The sequence below is a fragment of the Salvelinus alpinus genome, chromosome 4, assembly GCF_045679555.1.
Source record: "Salvelinus alpinus chromosome 4, SLU_Salpinus.1, whole genome shotgun sequence".
Taxonomy (NCBI): domain Eukaryota; kingdom Metazoa; phylum Chordata; class Actinopteri; order Salmoniformes; family Salmonidae; genus Salvelinus; species Salvelinus alpinus.
In genome coordinates, this window is record NC_092089.1 from 84,679,538 (window position 1) to 84,702,496 (window position 22,959).

Consider the following 22,959-nt stretch of genomic DNA (forward strand, 5'->3'; position numbering starts at 1 on the left):
GTGGTGTAGGTGTCCTGGAGGGCAGGTAGTTTGCCCCGGGTGATGCGTTCTGCCGACCTCACTACCCTCTGGAGAGCCTTACGGTTGTGTGCGGAGCAGTTGCTGTACCAGGCGGTGATACAGCCCGACAGGATGCTCTCGATTGTGCATCTGTAGAAGTTTGTGAGTGCTTTTGGTGACAAGCCGAATTTCTTCAGCCTCCTGAGGTTGAAGAGGCGCTGCTGCGCCTTCTTCACAACGCTGTCTGTGTGGGTGGACCAATTCAGTTTGTCCGTGATGTGTACACCGAGGAACTTAAAACTTTCCACCTTCTCCACTACTGACCCGTCGATGTGGATAGGGGGGAGCTCCCTCTGCTGTTTCCTGAAGTCCACAATCATCTCCTTTGTTTTGTTGACGTTGAGTGTGAGGTTATTTTCCTGACACCACACTCCGAGGGCCCTCACCTCCTCCCTGTAGGCCGTCTCGTCGTTGTTGGTAATCAAGCCTACCACTGTAGTGTCGTCCGCAAACTTGATGATTGAGTTGGAGGCGTGCATGACCACGCAGTCGTGGGTGAACAGGGAGTACAGGAGAGGGCTCAGAACGCACCCTTGTGGGGCCCCAGTGTTGAGGATCAGCGGGGTGGAGATGTTGTTACCTACCCTCACCACCTGGGGGCGGCCCGTCAGGAAGTCCAGGACCCAGTTGCACAGGGCGGGGTCGAGGCCCAGGGTCTCGAGCTTGATGACGAGTTTGGAGGGTACTATGGTGTTAAATGCTGAGCTGTAGTCAAGGAGCGAGATAAACCGCGTGGACACATTCCAGAAGACTAAAATAGTTTCTAATCTAATTGCCTATGATAATTATAAATATTGAACAGAATCCACCAATATCGAATGAGGTCCTACATATTTAAAGACTCCAAAAACTCACTCAGCTTTTTCTCCGCGGTCTTTGTTAGTTCAATGTGAAACGGGGCTGGGCCAAGGTTGGAACTAAACCAAGATGGCCGCCTTCATAGTAAGGTAAGACAAATCAATTCGGCGGTTAAATATGCATTTAGCTAGCTATTGATTTCGAGAAATATTTCGCATGTATGGTGATCCAGGGACTTTCGCTCGCCATATCTCGACCAGTCCACTCTCGGGTATCTTTTTACTGTCTCTAGTTAGTAGCAGTCATAGGAAGAATCTCGATCCCCCTTGAATTGAATTAAGTTAGCGGCTTGAGAGCCCTCTATGCAGCTAAGTTAACATTTCAAAATCTCTAATTATATAATTTTCTACATACGTATAACTAACTCGATCGGTTAAGTGTCATAACACGTGCGTGTCCTAGTTGTATTACGACGAGGATTTAGCAAGTTGGGTTATGGTTTTGGCTAGGTAAGTTCTAGCGTTAATGATTCATTATACACGTTTAGATGAGCTTAATAATCAACATGATTTGGAAACCGCAGCAGCCTATCAGCAAGTGGCAATTGTATCAACCTTTGAGGATGCATAACTAGGTTAAAGTCCATTGTAGTGTAAATTCCCACATGCATTTCACCGTCTAGGCCAGTATTTTCCCAACTCCGGTCCTTGAGTACCAACAACAGCACACTTTTGTTGTAGCCCCGGACAAAAACGCATGATTCAAGCGCTTGATGATTAGTTGACAAATATAATCAGTTATGATTGTCTGGAGCCACAGCATAAATATGTACTGTTGGGGATACTCGAGAAGCGACGTTTAACACCGGTCTAGGCATTTGACTTGTCAGCATCATTATCTATCACTAACTTTGCAGAACTTAATGCAGTGTTTCTTAACCCTGGTCCTCGAGTAGCCCCAACAGTACACATTTGTATTTTAACCATGGACAAGCACACCTGATTCAACTTGCCAACTAATCATCAAGCCCTTAATGAGCTGAATGAGGTGTGTTTGTTCAGGGCTACAACAAAAATGTGTACTGTTGGGGGTACTCGAGGACCAGGGTTGGTAAACAATGGCATAATGTATGTAGTATTTCATTCTCCTCTTAACCTTTGCTTTCCATTTCCTGTTTCTCTCTTCTGCCCTCTCAGGATGGGGCCTCTGTTAGTGTTGTGGCAGTCTGTCTTCCTCAGTGGGACCTGGGCAGTGGACCGGGGAAACTTCAAAACCTGTGACCAGAGTGCCTTCTGCAAGTAAGTCCTGGATCATACACAGCTACACCACTTAGCACCTTGATGAAACACAATTAATGAAAGTAGACTACGTATTTATACTGAACAAAAATATAAACACATCTAAAGTGTTGGTCCCATGTTTCATGAGCTGAAATAAAAGGTTCCATATGCGCAAACGTATTTCTCTAATACAAATTTGTGAGCATTTCTCCTTTGCCAAGATAACCAATACACCTGACAGGTGGGGCATATCAAGAAGCTGATTAAACAGCATGGTCATTACACAGGTACACCTTGTGCTGGAGACAATAAAGGGCCACTAAAATGTTCAGTTTTGTCAAACAATACAATGCCACAGATGTCTCAAGTTGAGGGTATGTACACTTGGCATGCTGACTGCAGGAATGGCCACCAGAACTGTTGCCAGAGAATTGAATGTTAATTTCTCTACCATAAGCTGCCTCCAATGTCATGTTAGAGAATTTTCCAGTACGTCCAACTGGTCTCACAACTGCGGACCACGTCTAGCCACGCCTGCCCAGGACATCTACATCTGTCTTCTTCACCTGCGGGATCTTCTGAGACCAGGCACCTGGAAAGCTGATAAAACTGTGGGTTTGCACAACCAAAGAATTTCCGCACAAATTGTCAGAAATCGTCTCAGGGAAGCTCATCTTCATGCTTCATCTTCAAGCAGGGTCTTAACCTGACTGCAGTGCGGCGTCATAACCGACTTCGTGGGAAAATGCTCACCTTTGATGGCAACTGGCACGCTGGAATAGTGTGCTCTATGCAGATTAATCCCAGTTTCAACTGTACTGGACTGATGGCCGACAGAGTGTATGACTTTGTGTGAGCGAGCAATTTGCTGATGTCAACGTTATGAAGAGTGCACCGTGGTTGTGGGGTTATGGCCAGAAATAAGCTATGGACAATGAACACGATTGCATTGTATCGATGGCAATTTGAATGCACAGAGATACCGTGACGAGATCCAGAGGCCCATTGTCATGCCATTCATCGGCTGCCGTCACCAAATGTTTCAGCATGCAAATGCACAGCCCCATGTCGCAAGGATCTGTACACAATTCCTGGAGGCTGAAAATGTCCCAGTTCTTCCATGGCTTGCATATTCACTCACCAGACATGTAACCCATTTAAGTGTGTTTGGTATGCTCTGGATCGACGCGTATAATAGCGTGTTGCAGTTCCCACCGATATCCAGCAACTTCGCACAGCCATTGAAGAGGAGTGGGGCAACATGCCACAATCAACAGCCTGATCAACTCTATGCGAAGGAGATGTCACGCTGCATGAGCAAATGGTGGTCACATCAGATACTGAGTTATAAAAAAAAATCTTGGCGCCTTCCTTTTTTAAGGTATCTGTGACCAACAGATGCATATGTGAATTCCCAGTCATGTGACATCCATAGATTAGGGTGTAATTTATTTCAGTTGGCTGATTTCCTTATGAACTGTAACTCAGTAAAATCTTAGAAATTGTTGCATGTTGCGTTTTTTAATATTTTAGTTCAGTATGTGACTGACGGTAATGCGTAAGCCCACAACAAGTCTATCCTCACTTATGATCCAGAATGTTCACAATATGTACTTCTACATGCAAATAGAACATGTTTATCAGGGTTTGTGTTTGTGCACTCAGGCGTCAGCGAGCGTTGAAGCCTGGCCAGTCCCCGTACAGAGCCCTGCTGGAGACCCTGGAGCTCACCAACACCAAACTCACACTGCAGCTCATCAATGACAACAACAAGGTCTGTTACACTCGCACTTTAATCGACAGATGTAATATGATGTTATTATATGTCCATACATGTATTAACAGGTGTGCTTGAAACCCCTATGGGATCTGGTCTCATGTTTTTATTTTTTTTACCCCTCCCTCTCCCCCCGCAGGTGCGTCTGCTGCTGGAGCTCTATCGTCTCCAGGGCAACATGACCAGGGTGAAGATAAATGAGTTGAAGCCACTGAAGCCTCGCTTTGAGGTCCCCGACGTGCTCATCAACGACCCTCCTACAGAGCCGTAAGTCTCAGAGAGCCATCTGCAGTAGTGGGTGGGTGATGGGTGACACTGAGCCATGTGGATTTTATTTTTAATTATTTTATCTTTATTTTATCAGGGAGCCATACTGAGACCAAGGTCTCTTTTACAGATGAGCACTGAATTACAGAACATGCATACATCACTATAAATGCAAGTGGAAAGAACAACATGGTCATAAAAAACCACACATTCATCAATGACAAGGTCCTCAATCAGCCGTCTGAATTGCCCTAGAGGCACCAAAACATCCCATTTAAGAACATTTTGAAGACTGTTCCACAAATAAGGTGCAAGAAAGGTAAATCAGCTTTTAGTTAACTCAGTAGAGACCAAAGGAGTTTCCAGAGTTAACCGTCGCTGTGAACTGGTGTGTTCTCTAAAATGTTGTAAAGATGTTAGGTACAGTGGGACTTCTTGTAAAAGGGCTTAATAAATGAAAAAAGCAATGTATCAACCTACGTGACATCAGAGGGCCAACCAACTTTCTGGTAGAGAGTGCAGTGATGAGCACTTAAATTGTCACCCGTAGTCAAGCGCAGTGCGCTATGATAAACTGCATCTAACGGCTTTAATGAAGTGGCAGCTGCGTTCATATAGATGTCGCCATAGTCTAGGACCGATAGGAACATCGACTGAATAATCTGCTTTCTACTATTTAACGAGAGGCAGGACCTATTTCTATAGAAGAAGCCCATTTTTATTCTCAGCTTCTGAACTAACTCATCAATATGCTTTTTAAAATACAGCTTTATCTATCCAAATGCCCAGATATTTGTAAGCAGGGACACAATCAATATGATCGTAATGCAATGAAGGCAGCCTGGTCAACCATGGGGTCAATAGCATACACAACAGTATCATCGGCATACAAGTGCAGGTTAGTTTTTTACGGACCAGTCGATATTCTTAATGTAAACCGTAAAAGTACCTAGAATCGACCCTTGCGGGACACCTTTCGTAGTATCCAGGAAACCTGATTTAACATCATCAGTAGATACACATTGAGTTCTTTATGTCAAGTAACTTTTAAACCAGTTACATGCAACCTGGTCTAGGACAATTTGAGGAAAGCCTCCAAATTAGTAGTGAGTGATCAACAGTATTGAAAGCCTTTGACAGGTCAATGAAGAGGGCTGCACAATATTTCCTTTTATCCATAGTTAACCACATTTATATCCACCTTTGTGAAAGGGGAGTACATGGGCTGCCTTCCAAACCTTGGGGATAGTACCAGATACAATCATCCAGGTAAAAAATATGGGTTAATGATTCAGCAATCAGGGGGGCGGAGAGCTGAAGTAAAAATGGATCAAGCATCTCAGCCCCAGTGGATTTTACATATCTTAAGCAAGGCATCTAGCACATCACCGATAGTAAATTGTTGAAATGAAAACAAAGATTCACTAGAAGTTGACGGATTAACCGTTGAGTCAGCTAGAGCCTGGCAGAGGGAAGAGCAGTCGATTGACTGGCCAGAGTCAATTAAACCACCGCTTAAAGCCTGCTGAGATAAAATGATGATTAAAAGCACAAAATGATGATTAAAAGCACTTCTTCCATTCTTCGCAGTTATTCTGCCTGAGTCAGACAATGTGCATAGGCAGGGAAGAGGAGGAATTTGTACGCTTTAGTGCATTTCCTGTTTTCCAAAATTGGAAGAGTCACCAGCAGAGATGGAGCTTAAAAAGTAGCTTGATTTAGCTTCTTAATCAAGATAGTACATGGGTTTCTCAATTGTCTGAAAGATTGCCCGTCCACTACAGAGTCAGTTTGCCATGCTTTGGCCCAGGCCTGATTTCTCATCTGAATGAGCCCAGATAGATCTAACCTTTGGTTTTCTTCAGCGTTATCTTGGACTCTGAATTGTTTTAAAGGGGCGTGTGTAACTGCCAGAGGAATGGATATGGAGGAGAAATGTTCTCGAGCCAACTCGGTGTCAGGAATACAGGAAATGGTGGCTAAAGCAGAGTAGAACATGTCATGTAAAAACCCTTGAGGAGAAATGGGGAGAATTAATGAATTGGTTAGGACAGAGACCAGCAAGGGAGTTCAAATGAAATATAGTTAGTGTAGGCTAGTGGAGGATGCAGTGAAACACTACCTGAGGGCATGCAGTAGATGAATGACCTGGCTTTCAGGAAGGGGTGTAGATTTGTTGATAATGTTATAGCCACCAGCACCAAGAGAGAATGCATCTGTATGAATAGACAGCGGAGACAAGATGGCACAGAATAATGTAATCTCTAAATGATTTGTGTATTGATTCCACCCATTTTCTCTCACATCTCTCTCCTTCCTCAGTCTGTCTCTCCTGTCGCAGGATGAGAATGGGGTGGTTCTGTCTTTGGGGGCAGACTCTCAGTGGCTGATCGTCAGTGCTAAACCGTTCCGATTGGACATCATGGAGGGACGGGAGGTTCTTCTGTCACTTAACTCCCGTGGTCTGCTGGCCTTCGAGCACCTCCGGATCCGCAAGGATACGTAAGTGACAGCAATACGCCCACATATCCCGCCACAATGCAAGTTTGTATTTATGTTCTCACAGTATACATGTTTCTTTGTTTTTCTTGCTTTTTCACTGCTTGGTATTCTGTTAATCCATTAAATCATTTTCCTCCATTCTCTCCTGTTCTGTTCAATGTCTCAGCATCTCCTATAAGATAAAAAAACAAAGTATATAGCGCGTGGGAAAATATCAAGTGGGTATTCTCTAGGTAAATTCCTTCAGCTTTGTAGGTTTGTATTTGTCTGTGCTGAGTATGGAGTCGAGTGTAAAAGTTTAGATAGACCTCCAAAAATGACATGCCCAAATGGCTCATGGATGTGGTGACTTGGCTTGGTAGCTTTTTCTTAAATCATTTCCTGTCTAGGCATGTAAACCAGTTCTAAGCTCTCTACCTGTCTTCAGAGGAGATGTTCACAAGCCTTTTTCCTCCCATACTTCTCTTTTGACTTCAAACATCTTCAGGATACAGCCATTTCACCACACTGTTGACCCAACAGTCATGTTATACAGTGCCTTTGGAAAGTTTTCAGACCCCTTGACTTTATCCATGTTTTGTTACGCTACAGCCTTATTCTAAAATGGATGAAATAGATTGAGGATTTGAATCTACACACAATACCCCATAATGCCAAAGCGTGAACAGGTTTTATGAATGTTTGCAAATGTATAGAAAACTGAAATATCCCATTTATGTAAGTATTCAGACCCTTTGCTATGAGACTCGAAATTGAGCTCCGGTGCCTTCTGTTTCCATTCATCATCCTTGATGTTTCTACAACTTGATTGGAGTCCACCTGTGGTAAATTCAATTGATTGGACATGATTTGGAAGACACACACTTGTCTATGTAAGGTCCCACAGTTGACAGTGCATGTCAGAGCAAAAATAATGCCATGAGGTCGAAGGAATTGTACGTAGAGCTCCGAGACAGGATTGTGTCGAGGCACACATCTGGGGAAGGGTACCATTTTTTTTTTGCAGTTTTGAAGGTCCCAAAGAACACAGTGGTGTCCGTCATTCTTAAATGGAAGAAGTTTGGAACCACCAAGACACTTCCTAGAGCTGGCTGAACTGAGCAATCGGGGGAGAAGGGCCTTGGTCAGGGAGGTGACCAACAACCCGATGGTCTCTCTGACAGAGCTCCAGAGTTCCTCTGTGGAGATGGGAGAAACTTCCAGAAGGACAACCATCTCTGCAGCACTCCACCAATCAGGCCTTTATGGTAGAGTGGCCAGACGGAAGCTACTCCTCAGTAACAAGGCACATGACAGCCTGCATGGCGTTTGCCAAAAGGCACTTAAAAACTCTGACCATGAGAAACAAGATTGAACTCTTTGGCCTGAATGCCAAGCGTCACATCTGGAGGAAACCTGGCACCATCATTACAGTGAAGCATGGTGGTGGCAGCATCCTGCTGTGGGGATGGTTTTCAGTGGCAGGGACTGGGAGACCAGTCAGGATCGAGGCAAAGATGAACAGAGCAAAGTACAGAGCGATCCTTGATAAATCTGCTACAGAGCGCTCAGGACCACAGACTGGGGTGAAGGTTCACCTTACAACAGGACAACAACCCTAAGCACACAGCCAAGACAACACAGGAGTGACTTCGGGACAAGTCTCTGAATGTCCTAGTGTGGCCCAGCCAGTGCCCGGACTTGAACCCGATCGAACATCTCTGGAGAGACTTGAAAATAGCTGCTGCAACGCTCCCCATCCAACCTGGCAGAAAGTGAGAGGTTCTGCAGAGAAGAATAGGAGAAACTCCCTAAATCCAGGTGTGCCAAGCTTGTAACGTCATACTCGAGGCTGTAATCGCCAAAGGTACTTCCGCAAAGTACTGCGTAAAGGGTCTGAATACTTATGTAAATGTAAATTCAGCAAAAAAAGAAACGTCCCTTTTTCAGGACCCTGTCTTTCAAAGATAATTGGTAAAAATCAAAATAACTTAAAAGATCTTCATTGTAAAGGGTTTAAACACGGTTTCCCATGCTTGTTCAATGAACCATAAACAATTAATGAACATGCACCTGTGGAATGGTCGTTAAGACACTAACAGCTTACAGACGGTAGGCAATTAGGGTCACGGTTATGAAAACGTAGGACACAAAAGAGGCCTTTCTACTGACTCTGAAAAACACCAAAAGAAATATGCCCAGGGTCCCTGCTCATCTGCGTGAATGTGCCTTAGGCATGTTGCAAGGAGGCATGAGGACTGCAGATGTGGCCAGGGCAATAAATTGAAATGTCCGTACTGTGAGATGCCTAAGACGGCGCTACAGGGAGACAGGACGGACAGCTGATCATCCTCGCAGTGGCAGACCATGTGTAACAACACCTGTACAGGATCTGTACATCTGAACATCACACCTGCCGGACAGGTACAGGATGGTAAAACAACTGCCCGAGTTACACCAAGAATGCACAATCCCTACATCAGTGCTCAGACTGTCCGCAATAGGCTGAGAGGGGCTGGACTGCGGGCTTGTAGGCCTGTTGTATGGTAGGTCCTCACCAGACATCACAGGCAACAACGTCGCCTATGGGCACAAACCCAACGTCGCTGGACAGGAGTGGCAGAAAGTGCTCTTCACTGACGAGTCGCGGTTTTGTCTCACCAGGGGTGATGGTCGGATTCGCGTTTATTGTCAAAGGAATGAGCGTTACACCGAGGCCTGTACTCTGGAGCGGAATCGATTTTTGGAGGTGGAGGGTCCGTCATGTTCTGGGGCGGTGTCACAGCATCATCGAACTGAGCTTGTTGTCATTGCAGGCAATCTCAACGCTGTGCGTTACAGGGAAGACCTCCTCCCTCATGTGGTACCCTTCCTGCAGGCTCATCTTGACATGTCCCTCCAGCATGACAATGCCACCAGTCATACTGCTCGTTCTGTGCGTGATTTCCTGCAAGACAGGAATGTCAATGTTCTGCCATGGCCAGTGACGAGCCCGGATCTTAATCCTATTGCTCACATCTGGGACCTGTTGGATCGGAGGGTGAGGGCTAGCCCCCCCCCCCCCCCAGAAATGTCTGGGAATTTGCAGGTACCTTGGTGGAAGTGTGGGGTAACATATCTCAGCAAGAACTGGAAAATCTGGTGCAGTCCACAAGGAGGAGATGCACTGCAGTACTTAATGCAACTGGTTGCCACACCAGATACTGACGTTTACTTTCGATTTTGACTCGCCCCCTTTGTTCAGGGACACAGTATTCCATTTCTGTTTTTCACATGTCTGTGGAACTTGTTCATTTTGTCTCAGTTGTTGAATCTTATGTTCATACAAATATTTACACATGTTAAGTTTGCTGAAAATAAACGCAGTCGACAGTGAGTGGACATTTAATTTTTTGCTGAGTTTACTTCAGCAATTATTTTTATGAAATAGCAACCAAATCTAAAAACCAGTTGGTCTTTGTCATTATGGGGTATTGTGTGCTGATTTGATGAGGGGGGGGGGGGGGATTAAATCAATTTTAGAATAAGGCTGTAACGTAACAAGATGTGGAAAAAGGGGTCTGAATATTTTCCAAAGGCACTGTATGTAGTGGCTGCCTAGTCTAATCCCATAGCACTGAGTAGACAACAATCTCCTCAAGGCTTGTTTGTTCCAGTCAGTGTGTGCTTCCACTGGGGTAGTGTGTGTTCTCGGAGGAGGTCTGTGTGTAAGGCAGGGTACTGGTTGTCACTTGGGGGTTAGTCCCTTGGGGTGTTCAGCTAAAGAGGGTTAACCCCAAGAGGGTTAAGTAGTTTGACACCAGCTCTATTTTGATACTAGTGAGAAGGCTGTGTGTGTGGGGTCATCATGATTTTCCTTATTTCAAATTGTATTTGTCACATGCACCAAATACATCTGGTGTAGACCGTGGTGTGAAATGCTTACTTACAAGCCCTTAACTAACACTTCTGTTAAAGAAATAGTTAAACTATTTAACACAATAAAATAACAATAATGAGGCTATATACAGGGGGTACTGAGTTAATGTGTGGGGGTACAGGTTAATTGTGGTAATTTGTACATGTAGGAGAGGTAGAGTGACTATGCATAGATAATAAACAGTAAGTAGCAGCAGTGTAAAAAGAAAGGGGGGGTCAATGTAAATATTCTGGGTGGCCATTTTTATAAATTTTTCAGCAGACTTATGGCTTGGGGGGGAAGAAGCTGTTAGGAGCCTTTTGGACCCAGACTTGGTGCTCTGGTGTGTGTTCCCTCTTCCCTGTGTGCTTCCTGTACCTAATTTAGATTTTTAATTACTCAGTTGTCAGGAAGTTGTGTCTTTTGGGGACGTTTCTCTCTCCCACAGTCAGGTAGACCCAGAAGGAGCTGAGAAGAAAGAAGAAAGTGATGCTGCCAACGAACCGGCAGAAGGAGAGGTGTGTGGGGGAGGGATGAAGAGAGAAGTAACACTAGAACCAGGGTTGCCCCCAGGCTTTTGATTAGAATCAGTAAACTGAACGAGAGATGCAGTTAAAGGTTTTGTAGCACTGCTTACTGCCCTTGCCAACGGACTGAAACTCAAATTAACCCCCTTTTCGTTGCTTTTCCCATTTTCTCTTTCTCTCCACCACAATGCTCCTCTTCCGCTCTTTCCATCGGTCTCCACGTTGGTTCTTTTGTTCCTTCCTAGACTGCAAACGAGGATGGAATGTGGGAGGAGACGTTCAAGTCGCACACAGACAACAAACCCAATGGTACGGATACTTCTCTGTGGACCTGTTGTTTCAGATAAATGGAGAGGTGAAAGAGGAGGCTTGCAATCAAATACTTGGTATTCTGATCCTGGGTCCTCATCTCCTGGAGATATTATTTTCTGATTGGATGAGTTTTATGACTTGCTTTAGGAACAGTGACCAGTGCTGAATGGGTTTTGAATGTAGTGTGTCCTGGTTGGCTGTTTTCTCCCGCAGGCCCTTCCTCCATTAGTCTGGACTTCTCTCTGCCAGGGGTAGAGCACGTCTACGGCATCCCGGAACACGCAGACAGTCTTAAACTCAAAACCACTGAGTGAGTGATACTGACATTGGCCCGTTATATTGGTTAATTGAGACCGTAGTTAATTAAGACTACTACATGTTTTCACATGGCTTTCCACCGTATGTATTTTCTGACGGTGCAGGACATCCTAATTAGTTCTGTTTGTTTATGCATTTTCTTTTGTTTTCAACGTTGTAGGTTGAAGATTTTTAAATAAGGTGAAATTAGACTATATGACTTATACAATAATATATGCGTATGTGTTTTCCAGTGGAGGGGATCCATACCGGTTGTTTAACCTAGACGTGTTCCAGTATGAGCTGTTCAACCCCATGGCCCTGTACGGTGCCATCCCTGTCATGCTGTCCCACAATGCACAGCGCACCATGGGCATCTTCTGGCTCAATGCTGCTGAGACCTGGGTGGACATCAGCTCCAACACCGCTGGCAAGGTAACACACACACACACAGTCAGTAAATCCTTTTCTCCACGGTTCCCAGTGAGACACCTCTCAACCACCCTGTGTATAGACATTGAAGGGTACAGTCAGAGACAAACCAAACACACCCTCTTACCCCTACTCTGGTTCTCTCTGGTTGTATAGACTGTGTTTGGCCAGATGCTGGACTATGTTCAGGGCTCCAGTGAGACGCCACAGACAGACGTGCGTTGGATCTCAGAGAGCGGCATCATCGACGTCTTCATCATGCTGGGACCCACTCCCACTGATGTCTTCTCCCAGTACGCGTCACTCACAGGTCAGACTCCTACTACCGAAACCCAGTTCATATTCCCTGTCCACTTTGCCAGTTCACCAGTCTATTTTCTAAGTCCCTGTGGAGGTTAGTGTCGCAGATCTTGCTACTTCCCTCATATCACCCTCACACACTGCTCCAGGTACCCAGGCCTTCCCTCCCCTGTCTGCACTGGCCTACCACCAGTGCCGCTGGAACTACAATGACCAGGAAGATGTGGCGGCTGTGGACCAGGGCTTCGATGAGCATGACATCCCCTACGACTTTATCTGGCTGGACATAGAGCACACGGACGGCAAGCGCTACTTCACCTGGGACCCTCACAAGTTCCCCCAGCCCAAAGACATGCTGCAGGGCCTGATAGACAAGAGACGCAAGGTGAGCACATTTCTGGGTTCTGTCTTATTGGCACTCAACTGTTTAAATCGGTGGTTACCAAACCAGTTGATAGTGATTGACTTGTCCACCTCCAAGGCATTTCTAGTCGATCGCCAAACATTTCTGTTGGTGGTAGGGGCAGCCAATACAGCTGCCCTGCGGGCCGGGTAGGCAAACTGTTGCCATTTCATCGGTCTTACGGTACAAGCTTTACCTTCCCGGTGGGCCTGGAGAGGAAATCAAGTGCGCTATGCCATTCCTGGCCAATCAGATTGCTCAGATGACTGAGTCTGCAGTAACGTAGCAGGCATAAAATAAAGCTATGGTAAAGTTGATACTGTGAGTTCAAAACTTTTTAAACCTTGACTAGAAAGACACTGTCAATGAATACAGCAAAGAGCTGCTGTTTTTGAGTGAGTTCATGTTTAAGTTCTTACTCAGCACTGTCAACACTTTGTATTCAACACTTTGTATTCAACACTTTGTATTCAACACTTTGTATTCAACACTTTGTATTCAACACTTTGTATTCAACACTTTGTATTCAACACTTTGTATTCAACACTTTGTATTCAACACTTTGTATTCAACACTTTGTATTCAACACTTATTTATAAGCCATAAAATGATAGTTCTTCCTATTTCTACTCAGCGCTACAAGCATTGCAGCAGTAATGAATGAGTAGGAAAGTGTATTTATAGGCTTGCCTTGTTGTTAATATTAGCAGCTTGGGTCTTTTTTAATATCGAGGAATATTTCACTTTCTCTGTTTATAGGAGTAACAACATGAATTTATGGATGAGGCGGAAATAATGCGGTGCGACTCGAGTTTCACCATCAGCTGTAAGACGATGTCCCTTTTTGTCAGTGGAGGAAAGGGAGAGCGGAGGGATGTTGAGAGACGGACACTCGGTCTGCTGCTCTCTCCTTCCGCTGAGACGGACCATCAGATGCAGGCGCCATCAGCCCAGTAGAGCAAATTATTTAAATGTATGCTCACTTAGCTGTGCCTCACAAGTAATACAACAATGGATCTATTACCGGTGGGATCATATAGCCTACCTCAAATTTTGAAATATAATTTTAAAACATGTCTTGAACAACAATGCATTGGCAGGGCAATTCAAGCAAAGCCAGTATGCAGTGATAATGTATTGGGCCTATAGCTTACTGCACAAACCTCATTGCTACAGGACTGTTTTTAATTGATTAATGTTGCATAGGCTTACATTTTTTTAAAGTCGTGTTAATAAAAAAAATCTGAGGTATATCTCGGCATGCATTTTGACTCGGTGATCTTGACTCAGAAAAGGTTGGTGACCACTGGTTTAAATGGTTGAAGAATGATAAAAGCCAAAGGTTCTGAGACAGGTTGACAAGTCATCTAATCTCAATTTTGCTGTTTTTTTCCTTCTCCCTCATTATCCCCCTCTACCATTAGATGGTGACCATTGTGGACCCCCACATCAAGGTGGACAGCAGCTACAAGATCCACAATGAGATCCGCTCCAAAGGCTTCTACGTCAAAAACAAAGATGGTGGAGACTACGAGGGCTGGTGCTGGCCTGGTAAGAGACTGGGAAATTAGTCTGACCCACAATCAAAGAAGAACACATTGCAGTTACTCAACATCTCTCTCTAATCTTTCCCTTTTCTACTCTAGGTAATTCTGGTTACCCAGACTTTACCAACCCTGAGATGAGAGCTTGGTGGGCCAGTATGTTTGCCTACGATCAGTATGAGGTAAGTCCGTTTTAGGCTGTGGCGGTTACGGAATTTCGTCAGCCGTTGATTGTCAAGCAAATAACTGTCAGTCTCACGGTAATTGACTGTTAATTAACAAACACATTTAGCATCTCCTGGCTTCCACACACAGCTTACAAGTCACTGATGCAGACCTTTTGGAACATTTACATTTTAAAAGTCTAATAAGTCCATGTAATATAGCCTACACCTTCACAATAAATCCATGTAATATAGCCTACACCTTCACAATAAATCCATGTAATATAGCCTACACCTTCACAATAAATCCATGTAATATAGCCTACACCTTCACAATAAATCCATGTAATATAGCCTACACCTTCACAATAAATCCATGTAATATAGCCTACACCTTCACAATAGATCCATGTAATATAGCCTACACCTTCACAATAAATCCATGTAATATAGCCTACACCTTCACAATAAATCCATTCTTTATTTTAGGCGGGTCTAAAGAAATATGATATGAAGAAAATGTTGTCTATTTCAGAAGAACAGAGTAGCATACTCGGAGTTGACATATGGCTGTGGGCTACACATTTAGCAGGCAAGATTTGCTTAGAGTTCCGTGTCATTATTTTATAGTATGAAAAATACAATTGAACAAAGCTGAATAAAATAAAGGTTATTATATGAGGGAATGCGCAGATGCGGATTTTGTGTCAGGCGGTTAACTTCTTATGGCTGCAATCCCGTTAACGGGATGATATGACAACAGCCAGTGAAAGTGCAGGGCGCCAAATTCAAACAAATCTCATAATTAAAATTCCTCAAACATACATGTATTTTATACCATTTTAAAGGTAATCTTGTTGTTAATCCCACCAAAGTGTCCGATTTCAAATAGGCTTTACAGCAAAAGCACCACAAACGATTGTTAGGTCACCGCAAAATCACAGAAAAACAGTCATTTTCCCAGCCAAAGACAGGAGTCACAAAAAGCAGAAATAGAGATAAAATGAATCACTAACCATTGATGATCTTCATCAGATGACACTCATAGGACTTCATGTTACACAATACATATATGTTTTGTTCGATAAAGTTCATATTTATATCCAAAAACCTCAGTTTACATTGGCGCCATGCTCAGAAATGCCTCCAAAATATCCGGAGAAATTGTAGAGAGCCACGTCAAATAACATAAATACTCATCATAAACTTTGATGAAAGATACATGTTTACATAGAATTAAAGATACACTTGTTCTTAATGCAACCGCTGTGTCAGATTTCAAAAAGCTTTACGGCAAAAGCACAATATTCAATAATCTGAGAACAGCGTTCAGCCACAAAAGGAAGCCATACAGTTAACCGCCAAATTGCGCAGTCAACAAAACTCATAAAAAGCATTATAAATCTTCACTTACCTTTGCTGATCTTCGTCGGAATGCACTCCCACTTCCACAAGAAATGTTCGGTAATGTCCATCATTTATGTCCAAATAGCTATTTTTGTTAGCGTGTTTGGTAAACAAATCCAAAGTCAGAAAGCGCGTTCACTAAAAGCTGACGAAATGTCAAAGTTCCGTAACAGTAGAAACATGTCAAACGATGTATTGAATCAATCTTTAGAATGTTTTTAGCATAAATCTTCAGTAATGTTCCAACCGGAGAATTACATTGACTTCACATATGCGATGGAACAGAGCTCCCTCATGTGAACGCGCATGGCCAGGTCGTGGTAGACCTGACTATTTCCTGTCTCCTTCGGCCCCACTTCGCAGTAGAGGCATCAGACAAGGTTCTACAGACTGTTGACATCTAGTGGAAGCCGTAGGAAGTGCAAACTCATCCATATCCCACTGTTTGTTCAATAGGGGCTGTGTTGAAAATCTACCAACCTCAGAATTCCCACTTCCTGTTTGGATTTCTTCTCAGGTGTTTGCCTGCCATATGAGTTCTGTTATACTCACAGACATCATTCAAACAGTTTTAGAAACTTCCGAGTGTTTTCTATCCAATACGAATAATAATATGCATATATTAGCAACTGGAACTGAAGAGCAGGCAGTTTACTATGGGCACCTCTGTGCACCTTTCATCCAAGCTACTCAATACTGCCCCTGCAACCATAAGAAGTTAACAAAGAAATAGGTACTCCTATATGCTAAATTTAGAGTTATCAATGTAACTTTACTTGTTCTCCAAACGTTGGGCTGTATGTTTTGATTTTAAATGCATTGTAAAGCTATATGATGCGACTCTGATTTGAAAAAAAGTAGCTTGAAAGGCATGAGCTCTGCTTTGTTTTTTACACAGCCTCTACACACTTCGTCAGTCTCTCATTCACAATTTGAGAAGCACTTGATAATGCCTAGAATTTCCCGGCAGCATCCCCTTTGTGTGGCCATATTGCACCCTAAAATAATCCATGCCTTTTGCAGCCCTTCTCCCTGAGTGCTTCCTGCTCCGAAGCACCTCTCATCTCACTCACACGGCTCTCCATCACGTGATCAGGTCTTTCTCATAGGCTGCAAGTGAAGACGGACACATCGGGGATGCAGTTGCACGTGTCCTTATCCAATTCTGTGGTGCATATTGAAGATATTGGAAGAACTGTCCTCATTTACTTTTTGTCAGCCAACAAGATGAGTAGGCCTAACAAACAGCAAAATAACTAGCCTATGTCAATCTACTATCCCCCATAGTACAAAAGTTGACCTATTCTGTGCGAGAAATAAATATTTCAAACAGTGTGGGACAGTGGTGGGATGCGATAGATCCCAAATTAATACAACCACTAGCATCATCAACAACAAAATAATTATGCAATGAGGCTGACACAACAGATCAGAATGTTTAGCTTAAAATGTTAATAAACTATTAGGCTATTTCTTCATAGTTGTGATACAAACCTTATCAAAACATATAGGTCTATGGGCTAGGCTACATGAGGTGTTGAAGAAATGTCTGTTGAACTATGATTTGAACAAGTCACAAGGCATTGTTTCTTGCCTTAAACTGGCCATCATTCACAAGTGATGAGCTAATATTGTCACCCATCAGACTTCTTGAGTTAGTTTTGTCTTTACATATACTAAAAAATATTTATGTGTGACATTAGTTTTGATTTAGAATGATCATTATCATGCACCTCTTGAAACGAGCACAGGGGAAATACTACATTTCTGTACTTAAATAGTTTCATTTTCATGCCAGCCAGGTAGGCTATACTCCTGTTGTAAAGAGAAGCAATGTGCTTAATATGAGGAAAGTTGAGAAACAAATATAGTAGGCCTAGCCTATAGAAAGCTGTTGGGATCCTCTTATTAGTGGCCAAAACTGTTTTTTCACACAATTGCATAGCCTGTAGAAATATTGCGCACCATGAGCTGATGGGCCCTCATGAATTGTTTGATTAGATTTGTATTGATGTCAGAGTGATTAGAGGGACAATAGAGTGCTGAATACCAGGCAGTTAGCAAGTTTGGTAGGCTACTAATGACCAGCAGCATCTGAGCTTGGAGAAGCCTAATTAACTCGACTAAACGGTCATGTGGCATTTGACTCGTGACCGCCGGTGTGGCGGTAATACGGTCACCGCAACAGCCCTACATGAAGTGTGGGGTGGTCACCGCAACAGCCCTAGTCCCTTCTGCCCGGGTTTGACTTTTGCCATGTCGTCTCATTCCCTGTGTCATTCTTTTGCTGAAATATCTCTTCCCCATCTGATCTCAGGGATCCATGGAGAACATGTATACATGGAACGATATGAACGAGCCGTCAGTGTTTAACGGACCAGAGGTCACCATGCATAAAGATGCCCTGCACGGGAACTGGGAGCACCGTGACCTCCACAACCTCTACGGACTCTATGTGGTGAGTGTGTGTGACTGTGTTGTATGTGCTCATCTTCACTCTAGTAGAACTGGGACTTGCAATTGCAATGGTAGACTTTTTCTTGAAGAAATTACTGTTGGATTGTTTGAATGTTTGAGTTTTGCTGCTTGAACTTGCAGTAACCACCCTCTCTTCTCTCCCTCAGCAAATGGCCACAGCAGAGGGTCTGATTGAGCGTTCAGGGGGAGTGGAGAGGCCGTTTGTCCTGACCAGAGCCTTCTTCGCTGGCTCCCAGCGCTACGGTGCTGTGTGGACAGGTGATAACACTGCTGAGTGGGACCATCTGAAGATCTCCATCCCCATGTGTCTCAGTCTGGGCCTGGTTGGTGTTTCTTTCTGTGGAGGTGAGTCTGACTCAGTCTTAGAGAGAACCTCTATTTTCCTCTCCACTAAAAGTCACAGCTAAGCAATTAATACATCGGAAATATTTTGCACAATTTTATGTTGCCGTTATCGGCTTGTTTACATTACATTTATTATGATTCATTGCCTGTTTCTTTAAACCCCACCACATTGTAAATGGTTATTGGTTATTCTACCACTCCTGTCCTCGTTTCTCCCCCTCGTAGCTGATGTGGGTGGTTTCTTCAAGTCTCCCAGTACTGAGCTCCTGGTGCGTTGGTACCAGACGGGGGCATACCAACCCTTCTTCCGGGCCCATGCCCATCTGGACACCCCACGCAGGGAGCCCTGGCTGTTTGGCCCAGAGAACACTGCTCTGATCAGGGAGGCTGTCCGCCAGCGTTACGCCCTCCTGCCCTACTGGTACCAGCTGTTCTACCACGCCCACTACTCTGGCCAGCCTGTCATGAGACCTCTGTGGGTGGAGTATCCTCAGGATACGGCCACATTCTCCATGGATGACCAGTTCCTGCTTGGTGAGTGAGATCATGTTATATTTATCTGTTATTCCCTAGTATAACTCCGTGTCAATAGATATTCCTGTCTTTGCTCATCCGTTATGACTGATGCCATGACTGAGTCACATTCCATCTATCCTGCTGTTTCAGGGAGAGATCTGCTGGTGCACCCTGTTACTGAGGAGGGGGGCAGGGGTGTTACTGCCTACCTGCCTGGAAAAGGAGAGGCGAGTCCATCTCAGGAACTGTCATAACATTGTCACTATGTCTTATGTAGGTTATATGTCAGCCGTCTAATTGAAACCCTCGCCTAACTGCTCTGTTCTGTGTCCTTCAGGTCTGGTTTGACGTCCACACGTTCCAGAAACACAACGGAGCCCAGAACCTCTACATCCCTGTCACCATCAGCTCTGTAAGAAACTCTACAACACACTCACAACCAGTCTGTCATGACCAGGGGGCTACATGCTTAGTTAAACAGTCACATACAGTTAAGATTACATCCTGTAAGTGCTGTTGAGAGAATTGTGTAAGCTTGGAGAGACACTCCCTGTTTGTCTCGTTACCAGATTCCGGTATTCCAGCGCGGTGGTTCAATTATTCCCAGGAAGGCCCGGGTTCGACGGTCATCATCCTGCATGGAACATGACCCCTACACCTTATTCGTTGCGCTCAGCCCCAAGGTAAAACAAACACAGACATTGTCACTTATACACTAAATGTTCCCCATTTTAGATGGATTTCTGAAGCAGGAGAAGTGGGATTCGGGATTTGACCTTTTTTACGTCCATTACAGAGATTTGCCCAGGGTGAGCTCTACATAGATGACGGCCACACCATGAACTTTGACAAACGGAAACAGTTCATCCACAGAAGACTTTCCTTTGCCAATAACGCCCTGTCCTCCAGGTCTGTCAGATCATTTTTCTCTCTCCAAATTGTTTAGTCATTATTATTCTCCTTCCTTTTTGTCTAACTCCGATTTCCCTTTCTCTCCCTGCAGTAACCTGGCCCCTGGTTCCCAGTTTATCACTCCCTCCTGGATTGAGAAGATTGTCATATTGGGGGCCAGTAAGCCCAGCAAGGCCACTCTGAAGACTCCTGGTGAGTTCTTCCAGTGTCTTATTCATACTATGGATTAGTGTGCCAAATTAATTTGCCAGTAAATCATTGTGTTTGAATGTTGGCAATCGAGACGGAAACAGTTTGGCAATAAACTATACTGAACAAAAATATAAACGCAACATGTAGCAATTTCAACGATTTTACTGAGTTACAGTTCATATAACGAAATCAGTCAATTTAAATAAATAAATTAAAGGCTTTATCTATGGATTTCACATGACTGGGGAGCCAGGCCCAGCCAATCCAGAATTAGTTTTTCCACACTAAAGGGCTTTATTACAGACAAATACTCCTCAGTTTCATCAGCTGGCAGATCTCAGACGATCCTGCAGGTGAAGAAGCCGGATGTGGAGGTCCTGGGCTGGCATGGTTACACGTAGTCTGCGGTTGACATACATACGGATGACATACTGCAGATTTCTCTAAAACGACGAATGTGGCTTATGGGTAAATTAATGTGCATTTCTCTATCTGGCAACAGCTCTGGTGGACATTCCTGCTGTCAGCATGTCAATTGCACGCTCCCTCAAAACTTAAGATATCTGTGGCATTGTGTTATGTGACAACTGCACATTTGAGTGGCCTTTTTGTCCCCAGCACAAGGTGCACCTGTGTAATGATCATGCTGTTTAATCAGCTTCTTGATATGCCATACCTGCCAGGTGGATGGATTATCTTGGCAAGGAGAAATGCTCACTAACAGGGATGTAAACAAATGAATGCACTGAAATTTTTTGTGCGTATGGAAAATGTATGGGATCTTTTATTTCAGCTCATGAAACATGGGACCAACACTTGTTGTTTATATTTTTGTTCTGTCATTTTTTTGTGTATCTTTCACTGTGGGTATAATGGCAGGTCATACAATAAATGACTGTTATTGCTATGTTCTGATGTCTTTTTCTCTGTAGATGGCAAGGAGAATCTGCTGGAGTTTGAGTTTGATGCCTCTATGTCGGTGTTAACCCTTCGTAAGCCAGGCGTCAACGCAGGGGTGGACTGGACTGTGGTGCTTCAGTAACCATGGAGATGAGAAATGGAGGGGGAGGGCTGAACCCGACTGAACAGGAAAGGATGAGAGAGATGGAGGAACTGAGTGGACACGGGTTGCAATCGTAACGCACCAAGCAAGATATTGGAACGACTGCTCTGTGGTACTCAGACTGGACAGGTGATACAGGACTATTCTCTCACACACACACACTTTCATAACAAGCTTGCGCACACAAACACACGTGGACAGGGATTTGTTCTGTAGATCTGAACTGGTTACTAGGTAGATTGTTCTTTGTTAGCGGCATTTAGGGCAAAATTCTCGAATTCAAATCATGGTATCATTGTCGTTAATGTATTGGGAGTACTCAGACGTTCAAGTCTGATGGATGATTATTTTAGGTTTTCCATCAAGTATGCTGTAGATGTAAAAGATCATTGAATAAGTTTGCTGACAAAATTAAGACACTCATTCAGACAGTTTAGTTAGTATCTGTTTAATTCCATATCTGGTCATCTCTTATGACTTTAAATTCTTATATTTTTCATGTTTTCATTCCATTACATATTCCCCCTGTAATTACTGAAGAGAAATCGACAGGAAAGCCAAACAGCTCCTTTTGCTTTCAGTTTATGTGCCACATTCTATTCAGGTTTTATTAGGGGGGGTTAGAAACTCTCCACCAATCATGAATGCTGCACTGATCAAGATCTGTAAATGTCATGTGCATCTCTCTAATTGCCATAAGGTGTATTGAGTCTTATCTCTGATATTCCTAATTTAAGGTTGGTCATTCCTTCTTATTTTGCCCCTAATTTAGTTTCTGACAAGAATGTGCACGCTTACCTGTCATTATTATGCCATTTTTTTTTAAAGTGCTGGAGAAAAGACAAAAAGTATGGTCTGAACTACTGCATGGAGGGGATTTGGCTTTTTAAGTTTGGTCATATTTGGGAATTATTCTAAAACCACTTGACTTTGTGGATGCTCATCCTAATAAGTTAGGGCCATGCATTGGGATTAGATTGTGGGTTGGGGTACAGGGTCATGGTCCACTATCTTCAGAGTGTCATATGCTCTTTATAGTGTTGATTTTAATTGTCTAAATGTGACTTAGGAAAGATATGTTTACTAAGATGTAGTGAGCTCTCTGGAGACAAGCGACCGGTCCTGGTTGGTCAAAGCATCGTGAAGGGGTTGTTGTATTCCCTACTGTCGTTGGTAATCAAGCATTTTGAAGAGTTTTTCTTCATTATTTTGTGGTTGAATTCAAAAACTTACTGCAGCATTCTCAGGATGAGTGTTGGAACTGAGAACCAAGGAGGCCAGTTGTGTGTGATAAGATGACAGACCAAGTGAAAATAAACCTGACCAAATGTGAGAGGGCATTGTTTTTAATTAAGAATTAATACGGTTTACGTAGATGGGGATGGTAATAAAATAACTATATTCCCAATCTAATGAGTCCTTGTTTTGTTCTTACTGTACCAAAGATATGTTAACCCAAAGCTTTTCTTTGCAATGTGTGTGTATACAGATTACGAATTAAGCCTA

General features: G+C 43.7%; 1 protein-coding gene across 3 annotated transcripts; it reads left to right on the forward strand.

The window, feature by feature from the left end:
* Positions 1 to 743: 743 nt before the first annotated feature.
* Positions 744 to 22,861, forward strand: ganabb (glucosidase II alpha subunit b). 3 transcript variants are annotated; one of them, XM_071399332.1, is made up of 22 exons: positions 744 to 1,007; positions 2,055 to 2,156; positions 3,804 to 3,912; positions 4,055 to 4,182; positions 6,505 to 6,684; positions 11,010 to 11,079; positions 11,334 to 11,397; positions 11,614 to 11,710; positions 11,952 to 12,132; positions 12,286 to 12,439; positions 12,579 to 12,814; positions 14,257 to 14,383; positions 14,479 to 14,558; positions 18,265 to 18,405; positions 18,572 to 18,770; positions 18,996 to 19,304; positions 19,437 to 19,513; positions 19,624 to 19,698; positions 19,856 to 19,969; positions 20,083 to 20,195; positions 20,290 to 20,390; positions 21,323 to 22,861. In XM_071399332.1, the coding sequence occupies exons 1-22, from the start codon at positions 988 to 990 to the stop codon at positions 21,430 to 21,432; spliced, it is 2,787 nt and encodes a 928-aa protein (XP_071255433.1). In that variant the 5' UTR covers positions 744 to 987; the 3' UTR covers positions 21,433 to 22,861. The 3 variants fall into 3 exon arrangements, with proteins under 3 accessions (XP_071255433.1, XP_071255434.1, XP_071255435.1); XM_071399333.1 differs by lacking the exon at positions 744 to 1,007 and adding an exon at positions 1,105 to 1,367; XM_071399334.1 differs by lacking the exon at positions 744 to 1,007 and adding an exon at positions 1,886 to 1,905.
* The last annotated feature ends 98 nt before the right edge of the window (positions 22,862 to 22,959 follow it).